Source organism: Silurus meridionalis, chromosome 7 (genome assembly GCF_014805685.1).
Source record: "Silurus meridionalis isolate SWU-2019-XX chromosome 7, ASM1480568v1, whole genome shotgun sequence".
NCBI lineage: Eukaryota > Metazoa > Chordata > Actinopteri > Siluriformes > Siluridae > Silurus > Silurus meridionalis.
Window position 1 is genome coordinate 9,108,589 of NC_060890.1, and position 19,979 is coordinate 9,128,567.

At 37.3% G+C, this 19,979-nt stretch overlaps 1 protein-coding gene across 1 annotated transcript in view; it reads left to right on the forward strand.

The window, feature by feature from the left end:
* The window catches only part of plce1 (phospholipase C, epsilon 1), a 74,633-nt gene that overhangs the window by 2,757 nt on the left and 51,897 nt on the right, over positions 1–19,979 (forward strand). The window contains 1 exon segment of the mRNA XM_046853976.1: positions 172–1,472. Within this exon segment, the coding sequence (XP_046709932.1) occupies positions 393–1,472 (1,080 nt within the window). The 5' untranslated portion in view covers positions 172–392.

Here is a 19,979-nt window from a genome sequence, read left to right on the forward strand (position 1 = left end):
ATTTCTCACATACACTCAAAAATCTCACCTGGTGCAAAGTAACAGCCAGAATATCATTGAATGTCTGCAGGATTCCTACCGTGTTACCTGTTTGGAGGCCTTGCTTTACCAGTCTTGTACAATGTTTTTTAATGGCATACTAAAGTTAATAGTTTTTTCTATCTCTTTTAGCTTTTGCGGACCATCAGATCTTGAGAGAAATGGTTTAAGAAGACGGACTGAGCATTACGCAACCTGGGAGCGGCGCTCCACATTTTGGAACAAAATTCTCCATTTACTTCCAGCACAAGTGACTCTTTTGTAACTGAAACGTTATTTTTTTTGCCTATTTTTTCAAAAAATCTATTATCCAGCTTTGACAGCCAAAGGTCTGTGATTAAGTGTTTTATGATATGAAGGTTTGTGTGAAGAAACAGGTAGGAATTGGACTTCCTAGCATCTCAGTACCTTTGGAGAAGGCTGTTGTGATTCTAGGGGTCAGAATGGAGGCAAGAGAAGTTTCTTCTTCATTGACAAAATACAGAAATCAGATGTTATCTCTTGGTTATGAGGCACACGAGAGAAGGAACTCCGAGCCTCTGATCCCTTGTTCTTATTCACATCGTCTACATCCAGCAGAGGATTCTTGTGACTCTATATCATCTGATCAGATACCTGTGGACTGTGGTGCAAGAAAACCTTTGAGCGCCCGATCTAAGAGCTTGGACAGCCTGGACTATGTACACAAAGACTGTTGTTGCAGCACAGTTTCTTGCTGCCGGGTGGAGGGATTGTGTTGCAGCCAGCCGTGCAGCACATGTGGACCATTGGAAACAGACGGGTGCTGCCAAGAGGCCTCCTTTCAAAGTAGAGGCTGGGAAACAGGGTTTCCGAGGAGAACAGAGGGGTTTTCTTCTGCTGCGACGAGGCTTTCTGGAGAGTCGCCAAGCCTGGATGAGGAAAGGCTCGGCACCAGGAGAATCGGCTTACCGAAGCCGTTTGTGTCGTGCTTTTACTGCACGTGTGCCTGTGCTGCAAGGCAGGAAGTTGGAACGCAGGACCGGGCGAATTTTAGTCCAGCCCTTTGCCACAACAGGGGCTTCTCAAACCTGGGAAGGCTCAACAAGAGGTCCAAAGTCAAATGCCTGAGGATGCCCTGCCAGGCTTCCACAACCTCAAAATCTTCTATGGCTTACCAACACAGTGATGGCGAGGCTACAGCTTCTGAGTTTGCTCAGAAGAAGGAGCGGTCCACTGTACTTGTCCGGAGGTACCTGAAGAACAACCAGAAGGTCTTGAAGAAGGTGTGCACTGGTACCAGAGCGATTGTAAGGACCGGACATATATCGGACAGAGCATGGCAGACTGCTTATCTAAGAAGATGTCGGCTAAACAAGGCCTTTGTAGACACAGAATACAGCAGAGTGCTCCAGGCCATTCAGATGCAGGTCTCCAAAGCTCTCCTCTCCTATTCAGGGGTCAGACTGGAGCAGGTAAGATTTGTTTGCTCTGTATAGTATAGCTTCATGTAGGATGAATGGTTTCTTTGTGATCAGGGAGTTATGAGTATTATGAATAGGCCTCTCTCACATAGCTTTCCACAGTTTCACAGCTGAATTAAGGTGCTTTTCATTTTTGAGCAAATGCAGATGTATTTTTTAGTTTAATCATAGACTGTGTAAAGGTCACTATATTGTGTATAGTAGTTTATTTTAGGCAAGACACTACAAGTGAAAATAGTAGATAAAATAAAAAAGTAGACATCACAGTCAGGTTTTGTCCATTGAAAGCTAGAGTATAATCATTATTTTTTTAATCAACTTTATTGATGAATCAAAAAAATACCTTGGAAAATATGCATTTTCAGTATAAAATCTAATGTGACTAAATTATTAGAAGAACGCCATTTGGAATATCATCCTAATTAATAGTAGGAATGAACATTTTTCATACTGTATATGCATACGAACAGAACTCTTTGACTGTGAATAGAGACAGAACTGATTTTGATGAATATGCTGTTTAATGTGCTTTCGCTTTAGTAACTGTGGTCCACAAGGATTATAACTGCATGTTATTTTAACTGCATGTTATAACTACTCACAAACTGACCAGTAAACGAAACTTTCAGGGATATTTGACATTATATGATTGTACTGTGGGCCGGTCTTCAATTTCGAATAAATGCAAAAAAATTGCTAAATATTGCTGAGGTTTGATGTTTCTGCTACTGCAATTTAAGAGAAGACATGTTCCTACCTTTGCTGCCTTGTCTTAAGTTTTAGTCTTAATTTGCGTTGCGTAAGTAACACATAGGGCGTATTACTGTGGGCGACTCATCGGTTTTGTTATTTTGAGTGATTTCATGTATATTTGCAATGGAAAACAGCTTGTTTAACACAATGAGAGCATTTGTACCCATGATATAGTCTTGCATCCTGGATGCCTGTTCTCAGTTGATGTTATTCCCTCAATAACTACATTATGAAGTGTTATAAAACATTGACTTTTTTTTCCAGCATACTGTCTCCATGGTTGGCAGTACTATTTGAATATTAGGAACAGGCACAGAAACAGTGAGTCTGTGGATCCAGTGCCCAATGGAAAAACAGCAACTTGGTTTTTCCCCTAATATGACAAATCAGTGATATGTTTGCAGTCCTCTAATAAGTGTCAAGCCCATTGTGAGTAGACAATAAATGATTCCATTTATTTAGGTGCACAAAATAGAGGATTATGATTCATTAAAGTGCCATTAAGTTTTGTAGTAGGTCAGAGTCATAAGCAGAAGCAGATCTTTGACCTTGTAAAATCTGCTGCTTGTTGTGCTTAGGATCATTACAGACAGGAGGCCCTTGTTTAAGACCTTGCTGTGGCACCGCACTAGTTAAACACATTAGCTTTTTATTGCTCCGTTGTGGCACCAGACTGTGGTATACTTTACTATTAAGCTCAATTTTTTTTTTTGCTTTTAACTAGAACAAGGAATATGTTATCTAAATATTATTAAAAAAAGAAGAGAATTGCATGATCGTTCACATATGTAAGAGTGAGACCAGTTAAAATCAACCATGTGCTGTTAAGTGCAAAGTCTATTTTGTTATACGTATTCCAATGACATTAGTTTTTCAATAATACCAAAAAGATGCTTGATGTAAATATCACAAGCGTCTCCTGCATGGTCTTGAAGGTTTACGATTTTTGTTGTGGTGATGCAATAAGAGGTCATATTCAACAAAAGGGAGAGATAGAAATGGGGAAGTGCCAAAGGAAAAAGAGATTTGCTCTGTTCCACTAGGCCAATGCGAAGCCTCCAGAGACTCCAGTTCAATAGTGAAGGTGCACACAAGCCAGCATTCTTTCCATGTGAGCTTAGGGTGGTTGTATTGCGCACAAGCCCTGCTGTTTCCAGGCCAGAATAATTCACATAATTTAATGGGCAGCCGAAATTATGCGGGCTGCTTTTCCATAATGTGGTTCTTTGTGTGCTCTTGTTGACATGATTTGGCCTGTTGGTTTTTGCAGATCACCTTTAACTGGAGAATAAATGTGAGACACATTGTTATTTATGTGGCCTCTCTTATGTTATGTGCAATTTAATTATAGGCTTGTTTGCTGTTCCTGCCTGGTAGAAGAACAAATAGTGATTCTACAGCTACCCCGGTTTTGGCCTTATCTTGCCTTTTATTAAGTGATTTAATTGGTGAGGATGGTCCAGGTCAGTCTCTCTCTCTCTCTCTCTCTCTCTCTCTCTCTCTCTCTCTCTCTCTCTCTTTCTCAAACACACACACACACTTACTTTACTCACCTCTTCAACTATTGCACACCTGGCATTTTAATGAAACCCCAGAGCTCTTCGTCCAATTAGCTTGACAACCATCCTTTCAATTTGGCCATGAGATGTTTGCCTAGTCCACTCCATGGTTTGCTCTCAGTAATTGACTTGGCCGTCAGCAGATGTTTGCCAACTCCAAACCTCCCTCCTCCTCTCCGGCTCAGTGTTAACGGGAAGTCCTTTGACACACAACTGAGAAGCGTCTGCTAATTGTCTATCTCATAAAGTAGCCATAGGAAAGGAAGTACAGAGTTCAAGCCTAGACCTATCCTGCCCTTGGCTCTCCATTCTACATTCCCAGCGGAGCACAGAGCAAGATGCATGGGGATTCTTTTTCTCTCCTGCTTTCTTGGCAGGGCTTATGGGACTACAAGGACTAGAATTAGCCAAGGCAACACAATGCCAAAACAATCCTCGTATTCTGCGACTGGATTGTAGCTAATGGTTTACTTCATTGTAATAGTATGGGTGAACTGAAACAACTGCCGAATGGTGACCTCTGTAACTTTCCTTGTCATCAGAGGAAATGAGTGCAGGAAGATAAATACAGCCCAGGCGAAGCAGTGGTATGCGATTCCCTGATTAGTGACTGTTATACAGTGGCAGCGTTGACATAGTTCTCCAAACAGGTAATGAGTAATGACTGGCATGATAAGAGTTTTTTTTTATCGTCATCAGCAGCCGCTGATCGTGATGGTAGTTGAAGAGTTTTAATGCTAACAGTAACTTAGGGCATTGATGAACAATGGTCAACAATGGAAGGTCATGAACCGCTATTTCAAACTATAGTACAGTTGTTAGCTATTCGGTTATAGGGTTTCTATCAACATGTGTATGCTTAAGAAATCTAATATAAATAGAAACATTAGAAATTTATTAATAACTGTCAATTCAGAGAAGATACATTTTTTCAAAATTGCTCTTTAAGATATTCAATGCATATTTTACAATGCAGTATTATCAAAGTTTTCTTTTGACTTAATGGAAACTCGCCTTAATTTAAACTTTTTAGTAAGAGGTTGAGAAATTAAAAAAAGTTACATTATTATTGTAATACATGACCCCCAAAATTGTCCATAACCCAGAATTCATATACATGCTACATCTATGACCTATCTGAGCAGATGTCCAGGCCTTTGGCTTTTCCTGTGAGTTAGTAAAACATGGGGGTGGGGCCAGCTATTACAGCTTGTTAAAAATATATACTTAAACAAACTGCACATTTGTGTTCCTTTTTGCCTTATGGCAGTAAGATCTTCTAGTTCCTAATCAGAATATCTGGTATCCCAAAGATAAGGATGGGTTCCTCAATGTTGTCTCAGGAAGTTTTTCTTGTTGACTGTGTTTTGTACAGCTGTTTTGTGACAGTGCTTGATGTTAAAACAGTATATACATTATATCAAATTGACTTAAATTATAACAATAGTCTTAGTTCAGGTGTTTGTGCATGTGAAAAAAATGGACTTGGTATAATTATAAAAATGCAGCAGGATGATTTGGGGAATTTTTTTCAGTTGTTTGTCTAAGTAAGTTCCTGTGTGTAGAAATGCTGATTAAAACTGAAACCCAGGAGGTGACACAAATCCAGAATATTTTGTTGTGAATTGAGATTAACTTACACACTTGAACTCATCTACATGATCTGTGCTGTCTCTGGTACTTTTGAGGGGTGTGAACCGTCTTAGTTTTTAAAACTGGAGGTTGTATTTAAATGATCTTTTTATTTGTGAAATCACGATTTATTCAGGTAAGACGTAACATCATTTGCTCCTTTAACTTTCTTTACTATTCCAGCACTTTCAAATCCCTCACTATATGATAATCGACAGTTTGAATTTCACAGACCTGCCAGCTTGAGCCATGTCACATCCTGTGTTGATAAGACTGATCTTATTTGAACTAGGGTACACAACTATCATTGCTACCTCTGTGCCAAACACAATATTTGACAGGACAGGGGGCACCGTGGGGACCACAATATCCATTAACAGAGTATGCTTTGTCTCCCTTGAACTTTTCTCCTTTATACTGTAGCTCATGCTTATAAGTAGATCCTACTTTTGAGATCAGTAAACTCATGAACTGATATCTGTAACCCTCTTTGACTACCATGTTTGCTTTACCTGCATTAGTTTCCTAAACCTTGTTCTAGATTACCCACTTTCCTGAACATTTAAATATTTCCCCTGCTCTAAGGCACAGCCTTCTCAGTTCAGTGTTAATTAGCTGATTAGTTGCAAGCAGCGACAATACAATTAAATATAAAGGATGATGGTACTCCAGGACCAGGCTTGGGAACTAAGTTTTAAATTGGCACTGAATTATTTTTTATAAAACTTAGAAATTAGGGTTGAAACGATTGCTCGAATAATTCGAATACAAAAAAAGCCTGCTTTGTTTAGTCTATATAAAATGTACACATTAAGCACTGTATCTCTCCACGGACCATTATTACTGACGCACCACCCGCTTAACTCTGGACCACTCTTGGGTATCCTTATTAAACTTGTCACTGCGTGCACAACCTTTGCGTGGAACGTGGCACACACGAAAGTCTCTTCTGTCTTCTGTGTTTACCTGAACAATGTCATACGCACAAAACGAGGCTGAAAACGTGCGTACGCCACTAGACAGGTAAACACAGGAGACGCTGCAGAATGAAAAATGGATGAATGGGGAGAAAACAGCGAGGTGTGAGGAGAAGATTCAGGCCAAAGTACACAACAGAAAGTTTGGGATCATTTTAAACTAAAACATACAGAAAACACCACACATTGTGTTTACCCTTTTTAAAGTCATTTGAAATAGATTTTTATATATTTATATATTTGTATTTGCATTTAGATGTAATATGGCAATTAAATGCACAAAATGGGTTTATTATTCACATATTGCAATTTTGGCAATAAAAATGAAAATTGTTAAAAAAAAAAAAAAAGATATGAATTACGTGTTCATTTTAAGAGACCTGACGTATTTTCTCTTGTTTATTTAGTATTGCTCTTTAATAAAGAAAAAGGTAGTTCTTATCCGATTGCTCGATTAATCGATAGACTAATCGGTAGAATACTAAAATAATCAATAGCTGCAGCAGAAATATTAAACTATACGATATATCATTACTTGCAGATTTCTACAAAAGTTCCTCCTCAAAGTTTCTTGCTCTCCTTGCTTCCATCCACAGGTCATCATTGGCTTGCTTAAAGATGGTTCAGGTGATGACTTTGAGATTTTGTATACTTGTGTTGTGATGTAATGACCACACTAAATGTGTACTTCTGCTCAATTCACAAATGGACTTTTGACGAGATCATTTGCAAATATTTATATTCAACACAGGCTGATATATTTATGGTCAATGGAACATATAAATGGCTGTTCCTATATTACTTTCCTGGCCTTTTCTGATACAAGTAATTCTGCAGCAATGCACATTTCAACAGAGTGTGAGTAATGTATGAAAGTTCATCTTAACAGAAGTATATTAGTTGGATTTTTTGTAGAAGCATGAACAAAGGTAAATATATCTATGCTCTACTTTAACTTGTTTCTTTTCCCTATATATGATTGGCCTGGAAACTGTGCATGCACTGTATGGCAAGTGAAGTGTGCAACCAAACAAATCTCTCTATGACAAATCTGAAAATACCCTAAAACAATACATTACTGAAAGACTATGACTCAATTCTAGTAAACGGTGGGAAATATCCGCTACGATGTAAAACACACGTGAGGTGTGTCAGATGTGTGAGTGGATGTCAACGTGGCAGGACAGCACCGATTATACACAATTCTGAAAAGAGAAGGCATGCCAGTTCATGTATCTGGTTGAGTGATGAAGTGATTGAAAAGCTAGTTCTCTTGCCAAGATAACAAATTAAGGGGTAAAAATGGATCAAAAGGGTAGAATCCTTTAAAAACCAGTAGCTTTCTAGTGCTCTTGGAAGGGTCTTGTGGAGCCAGACGTGTCTCCATCCCATTTCTTGTGCTGCTGTTAAATTTTTTTCTAGCAGAGATTAACCACTGTTTATTTGGTAGAATGGTAATGAGAAGAGCAGACTCAGATGTCTCTTTGAAAAGCTGCTTTCAATAATTTGTAAATAGGAAAGGCATTGTTTATATGGACTTTCAGGTGCCTTATGAGCTGAGGGCACTGTGTGTCAGCATTGGAGACACCACAGATATAAGAATAATGAAATACAAAACACACCAGTTTAACCTGTACATTTAAGGTGTGTAACGTGAGAAGCTTGGCAATCCGGGAGAACTTTTTGGCAGACTTGTTGCCCCAGTTGAGGTTGTTTGGGTATGCTACCTGTTTGGCTCTTAGCTGGATGAGGACCCCAAAACAGACCCAAGGCCTACTGCAGAGATTATATCTCACAGTTGCCTTGTAAATGTCTTAGGATCCTCCAGGGAGAGCTGTAAACGTGCTGAATTGACCCAAACTCAACCCGAAAAATCGTATATTAAATAAACGAATGAATGACTAAGTCAAGTCAGGAAGCTTTTATTGTCATTTCAACTATACACAGTGGTACACATTACACAGTAAAAACGAGACAACGTTCCTCCAGAAACCCAGTTGCTACACTAAACAACATAGAGCTACAACACAAAGCTACATAAAGTGCATCGCGCGCAACCTAGTGCAAACAGTGCAGACGAAAAACAGTACAGACAGAAAGACCAGTAAACCTACTGTATACTTTGATACTGTGCAAAGAGGACTATAAAAACTATAACCAAGAATTATATGTAAACAAACACAATGAAGTGCAAAAACAGCATGTAAACAGTGTGATATGGTTAAGTATAAATATAATAAATAAGTGGTGGTGGAATGGAATGAGATGAGTAATGAGTGTGTGCTAAATTCAGGTTGTACAGTTCGGTAACACACAGTTATGTGTGTGTGAGAGTTCCATTTCAGTTCTGTGTATTGAGGAGCCTGATGGCTTGCGGGACTAATATAATGATACAAGTGCTGCTTGCATCTTTTTTAGGGATCGCCTCATAAATAATTAACTGTCATCTTAATAAGAAGTGATAATGCAGTCGAGAACAACAAAATAATGAAGGGAGAACATTTAATGTTAAAATGGAAAAAAAAGAGTTGCCAAGGATTATCCCTGCTCATGGGAGCGTACCATCCTGAAGGTTTGCAGTTCCAAACCAATTGAACACACCTGGATTTGATATTCAGGCGCTTCTCCAGACGCTGAGTGGCTCAATCAGGTATGCTGAAATCTGTTTTTTATTTTGCTACCATCAAGAACAGACATGTCCTCTCATGACATGTTAAAACAATATATAATTTAACAATAGGGAAGCAGCTTTTGTGTAGCTTAAATTGTTACTTCTATATTGAAATGGCATTCATCTTTATTTTTGGAGAGCTTAAAAATTAGCTGATGAAGCAAATCAAGTGAGTTAATACAGCGGCATCACAGAAATATGCCGAGCATGGGCTCATGGGAATAGCTGGTTAAAATCAACAGCACTTCAGACACTGTTGTCTAATGAGCATTATTGTGCAGGGTGGTGAATGTCGAGGAATGTGCCTAGCCGGCTGCTTTTCACAAAATCCTCTGGAAAGACAATAACCTCCTAAACAGACAAACCAAAAGCAGGGAGTCTTTTAAACGCTACAGAAGCTTTTACATAAACATAATGCCACCATGTGGGAAATATTGAATGTCCTAATTTGTTTACTTGCCTAGTAGTCAGCCGAATGTGCTTCAGACCTTTTTAATCACTTTTGGCCTCACATGCCTAATAAGAGTAAGATAGAAATGCATTGCAGTGAAGGAAACTATGTTTTCTGCCTTTGATATTTGAGTGTTTGAGGATGGTGTTTGAGCACGGTTAGGTCTAGGATCCTGGGAAAAGGCAAAGGGTTCAGAGCAACATCCCTGCCGAATTCCCTTGAGGCATGGAGTATTCCCAGAAGTGGTTTCTCTGGGATGTGTGTTCATGTGTCACAGAAAGCAAACAGCATTAGAGATTACATTAGGTCACCAATGAAGCCAAAATGAGCTGTTTATTCAATTCAAATCAACAGCAATACGTAGCACACCCTTGAGCTTTATCTGTTAAAAAATCTGCTTCTACAAACTACATGTAGTTTTATTGGTACTTGATGGAATTTCATAATAATATTTTTTTTAAAGCACAAAACTTTTCTTATGCTCTGTAAGACAATGCACTGTTTTTGGAAGACGAGTGAAATTTTCTACGCTTTTTAGCTAATGGAGCATGTGTTAAGAACAACATGGCCAGTCAAAAGGGATCAGTAGAGGTTTGTACTACGGGGGTACAGCCAGGAATTGTCATTAAATTTTTCTGAACATAGTGCTGCACGATTAATTGTATCGCAATCGTGATGTCAGCTTATGCGATTATATGACGGCAAAAGTTGCGATTTAATAAAATAAACAAGTGCATGTTTGGACACATACTTTCTGAGAACAGTTTGCAGATTTTCCGCACCGATAACAACAACAAAGATCAGATAGTCTCGGTTTAGGCAGTGCACGTGTGGTGTGTGGTCACGTGACATTCTGGCGCACAGAGCGGAGACCAGGTGAAGGTGGATGCTGAGCAGACCGACACTGAACTGGCGCCCCAAAAACGCTACCTCTGTTATACGGCGATATTTTAGCTTTAAGATCACCAACACTGAGCAGAGAGAGGAACTCTGCAAGATTTGCTCAATTCAAGTTGATACATCACGTGGCAATATGACAAATCTGTAACAGATCTCACTGATTCAGGTTGGAAGAAAGAGACGACAGGCGATGGTTCAACAGACAAAGCTTTCTTTTATTATTCATTCACTTTTGCCCTGCCGCTTTCACTTGAATGTACTCACGCCGGAACACGCACCCACTTGTAACCTGTGCACACATTTGGGAAATGGCGCGCCTTAACCTGGCAACCTCCGCTTTCCCACACACATCGACATACGCGCTGTCAGTTCTGCTCATTCTTTCTCTCGCTCTCGCTCGCTCTCTCTCTCTCTCTCTCTCTCTCTCTCTCTCTCTCTCTCTCTCTCCGGTGTCTATTACATCCTGCGTAAACAGGGCCGTTTCTAGCCTTTTTGAACCCTGGGCAAGATTCCTATTGTCATGGCTCCCCCATGGCTCTGCCATCCCACCACAATTCTCCACTCCCACACTATACACGTCAATAACAATCTTCCATAAAAAAAGGTTAAACATATTTAATAATAATGATTGCAAAATTGCCTAAAATCAAGTATGAAAACATATACTGCATCTTAAACTTCAGCAGAAAATCATGTTAATAATTGAAATGGGGATGGACAGTGGCAGGGAATTACCTGTTTGTTTGGGCATAATGTTTCAAATATCTTTTTTTTTTTTTTTTTTTTATGAAAATGTATGTTTTTATTTATTTTATTTAATTCAGCTGTACATTTGGAGGTTAAGAATGTTTACAATAATGCAAATTTCATTTCATTTTGTGAAAATCTTTTTATTTTGAAAACCTTTAGTTTTACAAATACACATTTCAGCATTATCACCAATCTGTGTGCACTTTTCTTGATAACCAGTCATTATACTGTTTATTATATCGTTATCGCAATATTGACCACAATAATCGCAACATGACATTTTCCCCAAATCGTGCAGCCAGATCTCACAGTGATAGGCCTAACAGTAAATCACACAATGAATACGACCTCACTATTTATTTTTGCTATGTGCTGCTAATTTACCTGTTTATTTGTATGGTATTTCATGGATTATTGTGTAGGACCTTGTTTGTATTAGATAGTTATCTTAATGTATATTTAAATGTATCTTAAAATCATTACTGTGGTATATCTGCTATATAGTACATCTTTGTATAACACATTAGTTGCTGTACAGGTTGTGAAAGTAATCTAAACAATCAAAATCAAGCCTTTTTGAACATATACACTGTATATACCTTGTGATTAACGTGACAGCATTAAGTAAAAAAAAGATGATCATTACGCCTATATGTATTAAGCATGTAGTGTAGATCCTTGATAATGCCATTCAGTGTAATTATATGCCCACTAATTTCGGGAAAACTGACCAGGAAAAAAGTAGTTATTGAACATGACTGAATATAAAAATGAGTGTCGTCATATATTCTGTCCTATTTAAAATGCACTGAAATTATGTGACATTTGTCATCTACGATGTGGTTATTTAAACAATAATAATCATTATGATCATAATCGTCATTCTTATTAGTAATAATATTTTAAAACCATAATTTTAAACATAAAAACTCCAATTCTAAACCATGTAACAAATTTAGGACTAGGCTAGTAAATTCTAACCCAGATATCCCTTCTTAGCATATGTTGTTTTCCCTGCTACAAATCACTCCTGCTATAATCCAACTAATCATCTAGTTAATATGTCATGTCTGAGTCAGTGTGGGTTTGTAAAACATGCCATACAGGGTTCAGATTCACAAGGCTTTTATGAGTGAATAATTTTAAGATTATTTTATACCTAATGTAGGGTACAAGAATGCAAATTTGTACAAATGCACACAAAACATACACATTACAGTAAAATTGTGTGTGTGTGAAAATATCTTTGTAGATGTATTTATTGCATTCCTAATTGCACAGTATGTATACCTGGATGAAAGTTCTGTTAAATAATTTGCCCTTTGTTCCAAGTGCCATATGGCAAAAGTTTTATAAAACTTTCTTTCGGCTTCTCCCGTTAGGGGTCGCCACAGCGGATCATCCGTATTCATGATCCGCATGTTTGATTTGGTACATGTTTTTACGCTGGATGCCCTTCCTAACGCAACCCTCCCCATTAATCCGGGCTTGGGACCGGCACTAAGAGTGCACTGGCTTGTGCAACCCTAATGGCTAATTGGTTCCCATACAGTATATAAAAAAATAATAAAAAGCACTTTATTAATAAAATGTCATAAAATAGCTAAATTGTTATAAGCAAAATTACAAGATGTTTTAATGTATTTATTTATATGCTGTAGGCTGTAATGGTAAATGAGTTGTTCTGTGATGTACAACTATTTGTTACTGCTGTGTTGTCCTCGATTTATATAGATACATGATAAACAAACATCCAGATTAAATAAGCAGATGAACTTAATATAATAAACCAGGCACTTGTGCAATCAATCATGCAATGTCATCATATTCAAGCTGACAGACTGCTGACTACTGTCTCACAACGGAGATGATATTGATTTTGATATTGATATTGATTGATCTTTGAGTTTGATTAACGTCACAACAGCAACTGAATAAGAGATGATTATTAATGTACTGTATGTACTGTTGTTTATTAGGCCTGTGTGACATTTTATTATAAATTAACCATTGTAAAAACACAATTTAATCATTAAGAACTAATATAAATTCCTCATCACCAGCCTTAACTGAGGGCATCTGAGGCTGTAATGAAACAAGTGGATCTTCCAAATGGTTATATATGTAATATAAGATACATATAATGCTGTAAATTATTTGAAAATCATTTTAGGATAGACGATATTACTGGCATGGCGGAGCAAATCTTTTCAGGCTTATTCTAAAATATTATACTGTGGTCTGTTCAAACAGACGAGTCCTCCTGAGTGAACATTAGATTAGATTAGATTAGAGTCAACTTTTATTGCCATTAAACATGTACAAGTACAAGGCAACGAAATGCAGTTTGGGTCTAACCAGAGTGCAATATCAGCAAATGCTGGATATACAGTGTTTACATGATTTGCATAAGTTAAATAGAATGGTAATATAGGACTATAAACAGTAATTTACAGATGTATATGTACTATAAATATAATATACAGATGAATATATATGTACTATGAACAATAATATACAGATGAGTATATATGTACTATGAACATGATATACAGATGCGTATTACTATAAGCAGAAATTTGCAGAAGGATGTGAACAGTGAACATAATACTATTACTATAAACAAAAAAAAGGTGTGTGTGTATGTATGTGTGTGTGTGTGTGTGTGTGTGTGTGTATGTATGTAATATATACACACACGCACACAATGGTAATAAGGTAATGGTGAGCAGCAATACAAAGAAGAGCAGTGTGCAAATGAGCATAGTTTTGTGTAAACAGTCCATTAGTGCAATAACAAGGTAAACATAGTTGTAATGTTACTTGTTCTCTATTTACACTTTAATGAGCTCATCTCAGATTATTATATCTGATTTAACAGTAACATAATGTAAAGACCTGCATAGTAAAGAAATAAATAATCCTTAAAGAACTGTAAATGCTGCTCAGTTCTGCCCCCTTTCGATCTCATGTTACACATTAGTCTCTCAGACTCTAAAAAGCTGCTGAGGAATGGTTGGTATTCCAAGCGTTTGATCTGTCTACACAGCTGGAGCTTTTCCAGATTCCATAGACTCAAAGGATGTCAGGGATATCTGGTATCTAGTTTATATATCTACAGATCCTTTTGCTGCATCCTGAATAAGGAATGAAGAGTTGGCATCTACTTAATGTAAAGTATCTGAGTACGTGTGTGTTCGTCTAAGAATGTGCTCAAGAAATCTGTACACCTACTCATGCCTACAGGGCGAAAGTTGTCTCAAAGGGTTTTCGTTATCATGACAATGGGTTGATTGTTTCTCAGTGGCCTTCCCCATGTGCTAGAATGGGGAACCCACAGCAACACTGAAAATGTAGGGATGCAATTAATGTGAACCATCTCAGGTGATTAAATTAAAACATTCCTGACACGAAGATGTTGATACTAGTGATAGATAAAAATCTCTGCATTTTTTTGATAACCTACTGTTTCACACGAAAACCAGGAAATGCCAGTTATGCTTTGATGGTGAATAAGCAACAGCACTTGGCTCATTCACTATGAAAGTATTTATATTATCGTTTCACAAGGATGTGATTTTGTCACTCCTCGAAACTCTAGATTCTTTTCCAAATATCTTTATACTTTATGGTGGCACATTTATATTGGAGAACAGCATTATTAGTTATACTATGTGTTGTTTCTTATATTAGTTATTTGTAAGTGGCAAGAAGGTTTGAAACGCATGGAATTTTTTTTTTAACAAGAATGTAAACATGCATTCTTAGTGTATTAGTTATTACAGATTTAATACCAATATTACCTTTACTGTGAGAACACCTATCACTTGTTGGGCTAAAGTGAGTGATTACTCTTTAGATAAAAAAGTAGAGAATGTTCCAGAAACAGTGCTGTTTTTAGCAAAGATCATAGAACATTTAGGCTGCAGGTTTTTTTTTGTCCCAGTAGGAGGCAATGTGGTACAGTGCATGTATATTTATTCAAAATGACTTACAATGATCTTATTTATACAACTAAGGAGAAGTGGCAGCTTGTTGATGCTGAGATTTGAACTCATGACCTTCCGTTCAGAAAGCCAAAGGCCGATGTATTAACCGCTGAGTCACTGTGTCTCCCAATAGCAGTTACAAACTTCATGAGCACTTTGTATCTTATTTATATTCTCAGAGCAAGACTTTTTTACTTACAACATTCACACACCCATTCACACATTTTTTAAAGCCCAGAGCATAGCTAGTCAACTTATATTTATTTTATAGGGAGGTGAAGGGAAACTGGAGAACCCACAGGAAACTTTCACATTAATAATAAACACATATTTTGTGCTTAGGCCATTGGGTGGTGGAGGCACTATGCTTTTGTGTTGTCTGAGAGATTTTTGTTAGTATGATTTAATAAGAATGATTGGTTCAATGTTTTTAGGATTTCTATGGAATTATGATCTGCAACCAGCTGATGAACTGATTCAATTTAGGAATTGATCCAAACAGAGTCAAGGTTACCACCCCCACCACCCCCCACTATAGCTTCCTGTGTATTTTAGTTGTTTTTGAGGAATACAAATTAGTTAGTAAGGAAGAAATGACAAATGCAATTCCTTGTAATAGCTTTCTTGTAAAATAATGTCTAAATTGGATACAAATGTGATTTGTGTGTATATATATATATATATATATATATATATAACAGCTCTTCCTGTTTTGAGCTAACCTTCTCTGTCTGTCGCCATCATTTTGATTTTACTGCAGTGTCTTTTGCATTTGTAATAGTCCTACTCATTAAATTCTCTTCATGAGTGCTGTTGCTTTTCTAAATGATTTGTGTGTGTGTGTGTGTGTGTGTGTGTGTGTGTGTGTGTGTGGTGGTGGTGGTGGTGGTGGTGGTGGTTGGGGTTTGGCTTCTTTATGTAATTTGCTCGTGTACAGTCAAATGTACTTCAGACCTCTAGCTCTGGTGTGATAGGGTAAACCAACAAAATAATCTGTATAAAAATATACTGTTGCATGTTGACTCGAATTTAAAGTTCTTTATGATATACAAAATGTGTTTTGTTGAAAAGACAAACAGGTCTTTACAAATGCAATGAAACTGTAAAAAGTAAGTGAAGATATTATATAACACTGAGTATTAGCGAGGTTTATCTTTACTCATTATACTTATGACCGGCATGGCAACAGCAAGGATTGACACAGCTAACGATGTGGATCAGGCTGCTGTCCTCATCTGTAATTCTCACTTGTCTAATCCCTTAATTAAGCCATAATAAAGCAAAAATTAATGTGATCATAAGGCAACTAACCAAGGAGTTCATGCACATAAGAAGAATGGTTTATTTGTCACAGATTTAAATATAGTCAGGTTTATAACCAGCACTCTATCTTCTGAAACCTAACACTCTTATTCAGACAGGTTTTGGGACATGTCCTTATAATATGTTTAAGGAAAGCTGTCATGGCCAAATTTTTCAGCCATTTAAATTTTTTTTGCTGATAAAGTTAGATGAATGTGAACGTTGAAAAAGGCCACAGAGAGGCCGTCTAGAGATTACTCCTGGGCAAGATTGCATCTCCCCTGTATGATTGCCTCATAGCCAAATAAGGGGAGCCCGCCCAAAAGCTAGACTAAGAGCTCCCCCAAGTCCCTCCTCTGCTTCACTCCCCCGGCCTCTGCAATTGACATATCTTCACTCCTAGAGGAGGAACACTAAGAGACTACACTACTGAGCTCTATACTGCAGTTTATGGCCTGCATACTGATGGCTAAACATAGTAAGTACTAAAATAATTTAATATAAACAACTGCTTTGCCCTTAACCACAGATCTGAGGTATTGGTTATTCTTCGTTATTAATTAGAAATGCAGCAATAAGCTGTTTGGTCAAATATAATTTGTCAAAGAGTCTCATTTCCTCCAAGTTATATCTTGTATTATCTGTATTATTTTCTACAGTATGTATGTAGTAACAGTTTCTGGTTAAAAGCATCCTAGCACACTTTACTGACTGTTGTTAACTTACTTTTAGCTTGTTATCCATCAGTGTGTTGTATATGTGTGTGTGTGCGATTTAGAGCATCAGATAGTGGTCTGTACTTGACAGGACCTGACCAGTTACCTCAGTGTCACTCGGGTTTGAGCAAGTGTTTGTTGGTTATCGGTCATGCTCAGGTGCCATGGAGTTGGAGTGAAATGAATCAGAATATCTGGTGAGTGTTCTAATCACATATGCTATGATTGGATGCCAGATCTTTGCTAGGCATTGTTTAGATTTGGCATTACTGTAATTTTGTTTAGAATCTTGTGTTTAGGTGCTCTTACATGGTTCTTGGGTTGTGTTTAAATTTCAGGCCTGGTTCAAACTCAAGTTCATGTTTTGTATTAAATTATAGTACTACTTATAGTACTTATAGTCCACTGGCTTCATAGACATTATATAAACATTAAAATGCTGATTATAATTATTTATTATATGTGATAATATATAATTGATATAATATATTGTTATAATACAGGTAGTACAAGAGTCAAGATGGTTCGACATACAATTTTCGATCTTACAATGACAATAAAGATGCCACAAAATAAGTTTCACTCAGCAGGCAAACATATGATATGATGGGACACTGCGGGATGTATGCAGCTCCTTGTCCACGCGTCTGCTGCCACATACATATTAAATTGCTCTGTTTTGTTCTGCTAAATTATGTACTAATTTGTTAAATTATTAACAAATTACAGTATTCTACCCCATACATTTTTTAAGGCTAGGCCATGTATTGACTTACTATGATGTGGTCATCAGAAAGCATCTTCATCATAAGTCAGGGACTACCTGCATTAGGATGATTATTATGATAATAATAGTAAATAATATTAAATAATAATATAAACCCTCTTATAAAAATTGTTTTGTATTCTGTGAAAATTAAGCATAGATTCAGTTTTTCGGTTGATAAAGTAGTGATTTAATACATCGTGACATCATGAGAAAACAGTATCTTCCTCTGTGTCTTCCACTTGCCCTAACACTTTTTCCTTTAATGGGTTCCAGGTTTGCTCTGTCACTCTCGGCTCCATGTTCCGCCCTCTGATTCCTCCGAATTAAACTCTGTATCTTTCCCGCACTCTCCTGCAACTCTGTTTGTTTTGTTTTCCCATGGCCTTCTTGACTTTTCCGAGTGTGAGCATCACAAACACCATGTGCGTGCTTGTTGAGTTTTCCTTAACTTTTAGTTTCCATGCTAGACTGTGTAGAGTGTGTATATGTACACTCTGGGGCTCTAGTGAGACAGTCTATTGTGAAATTCAACAGGAGATTAAGAACCTGTGTGTGTAGGTGTGTAGGTGTGTAGGTGTGTGTGTGTGTGTGTGTGTGTGTGTGTGTGTGTGTGTGTGTGTGTGTGTGTGTGTGTGTGGTCATGTTTGTCTATGTGTGCTTCAGCTCTCTTTAAGCATCAGCTCCGAAAGATACCCACTAGTGTTTTTGCAAATGTAGCTGGATTTGTAGACGATTTTGCTGACAAAAGACCAAATCTGGTTTGGCTTCGTAAGTAAAGCTTTGCTTTGTTTTAGCTGTTTATTTTTGTTATATTTGAGACTCATTTTATCTATCTATTTATTTATTTATTTTTCAGATTATTTTTTCAATGCAAACTACACAAAGTAAAATTTAAAATGAAAACTGTACTGTAATGTACAGTACTGTAGTACTGTATAGTCCAGATTCTATGCAAATGCCATTTGTTTACACTGTGTATTTTATGACTTTAGGGGCTGAACCCAAGACTTTATCACATTTTTGTCTGACAGAAAAAAATGGGCCACACTCTCAGCAATCATTGTTACATGTGCTGTTCATTGACCAGTTTAAAGTCCCCTAGTGACTCACTTGAATTGTGGGAACAAACCCTTGCATTGTTGCTCTTGTCAGCAATAGTTGTTTGATTTTGCTCACAGTGACACAGTTGGCATTTCTTCTTTGTTTTTTTTTGTTTGCTATTTCTTTTTTTTTTTTTATATATATTGTTAGAAAGCTCTTGTTCTTATTGTGAGCATTCAGTTTTATTGTGTGTTTGGTCTGTCAAGTAGGTGCCAGTCCCAAGCACTTATCTTTCATCCATGCCTCAGTGGTGCTCTGCACCTCATGTCAGGTGTACTGACATAAAAGTGGGGCAGAAACCTCTTTCAGGAGACTTGATTTTAATAAGAAATATTATAAATTGCTTTATATCTATGTTGGTGAATTTCTATTCAGCTATTTACCTCTCCTGCTATAGACTGCCTCTGCTAGAATGTAGGTTTGTTTAGGTTTGTAAGTGTGTATTTCGACAGACCACTTCACACTTGGTCTTTCTGAAATGTTTCTCTCTCAGTTTTATTTGTACATTTATGTGAAGGGTCAATGCTAGAAAAATCTATTCTGATCACACTTTTTTTTTGCCCTGTTGTGAACTGTTTAAAACAATAAAAAAAAAAGGTTTGTTCTTCTGGAGTACAACAAAAGAATGCAACAAAAGAATTGCTTTATTGCATGCAATTTGAAACTCATTTAGAAAGGAATCAAGTGCATTGTGCCTGTTTTGTTGTGTATTTTTGTGATGTTTCTTTGGTGTTGTGTTTTATGCCTTTGTGAACCTGCTATATAATTAAATACATTAATTCCGTTATAATGATCGTCATTATGGGGCACTTCTTTCTCTACTGTAGCCTTTGGAGCCACAGGTGCAGGATTTCAATGCTAACATATTTACAGGCTGAGAAGAAGCTTATTACCTTCCTACGAGTGCTAGCTATGTCGCTGTAGCTCT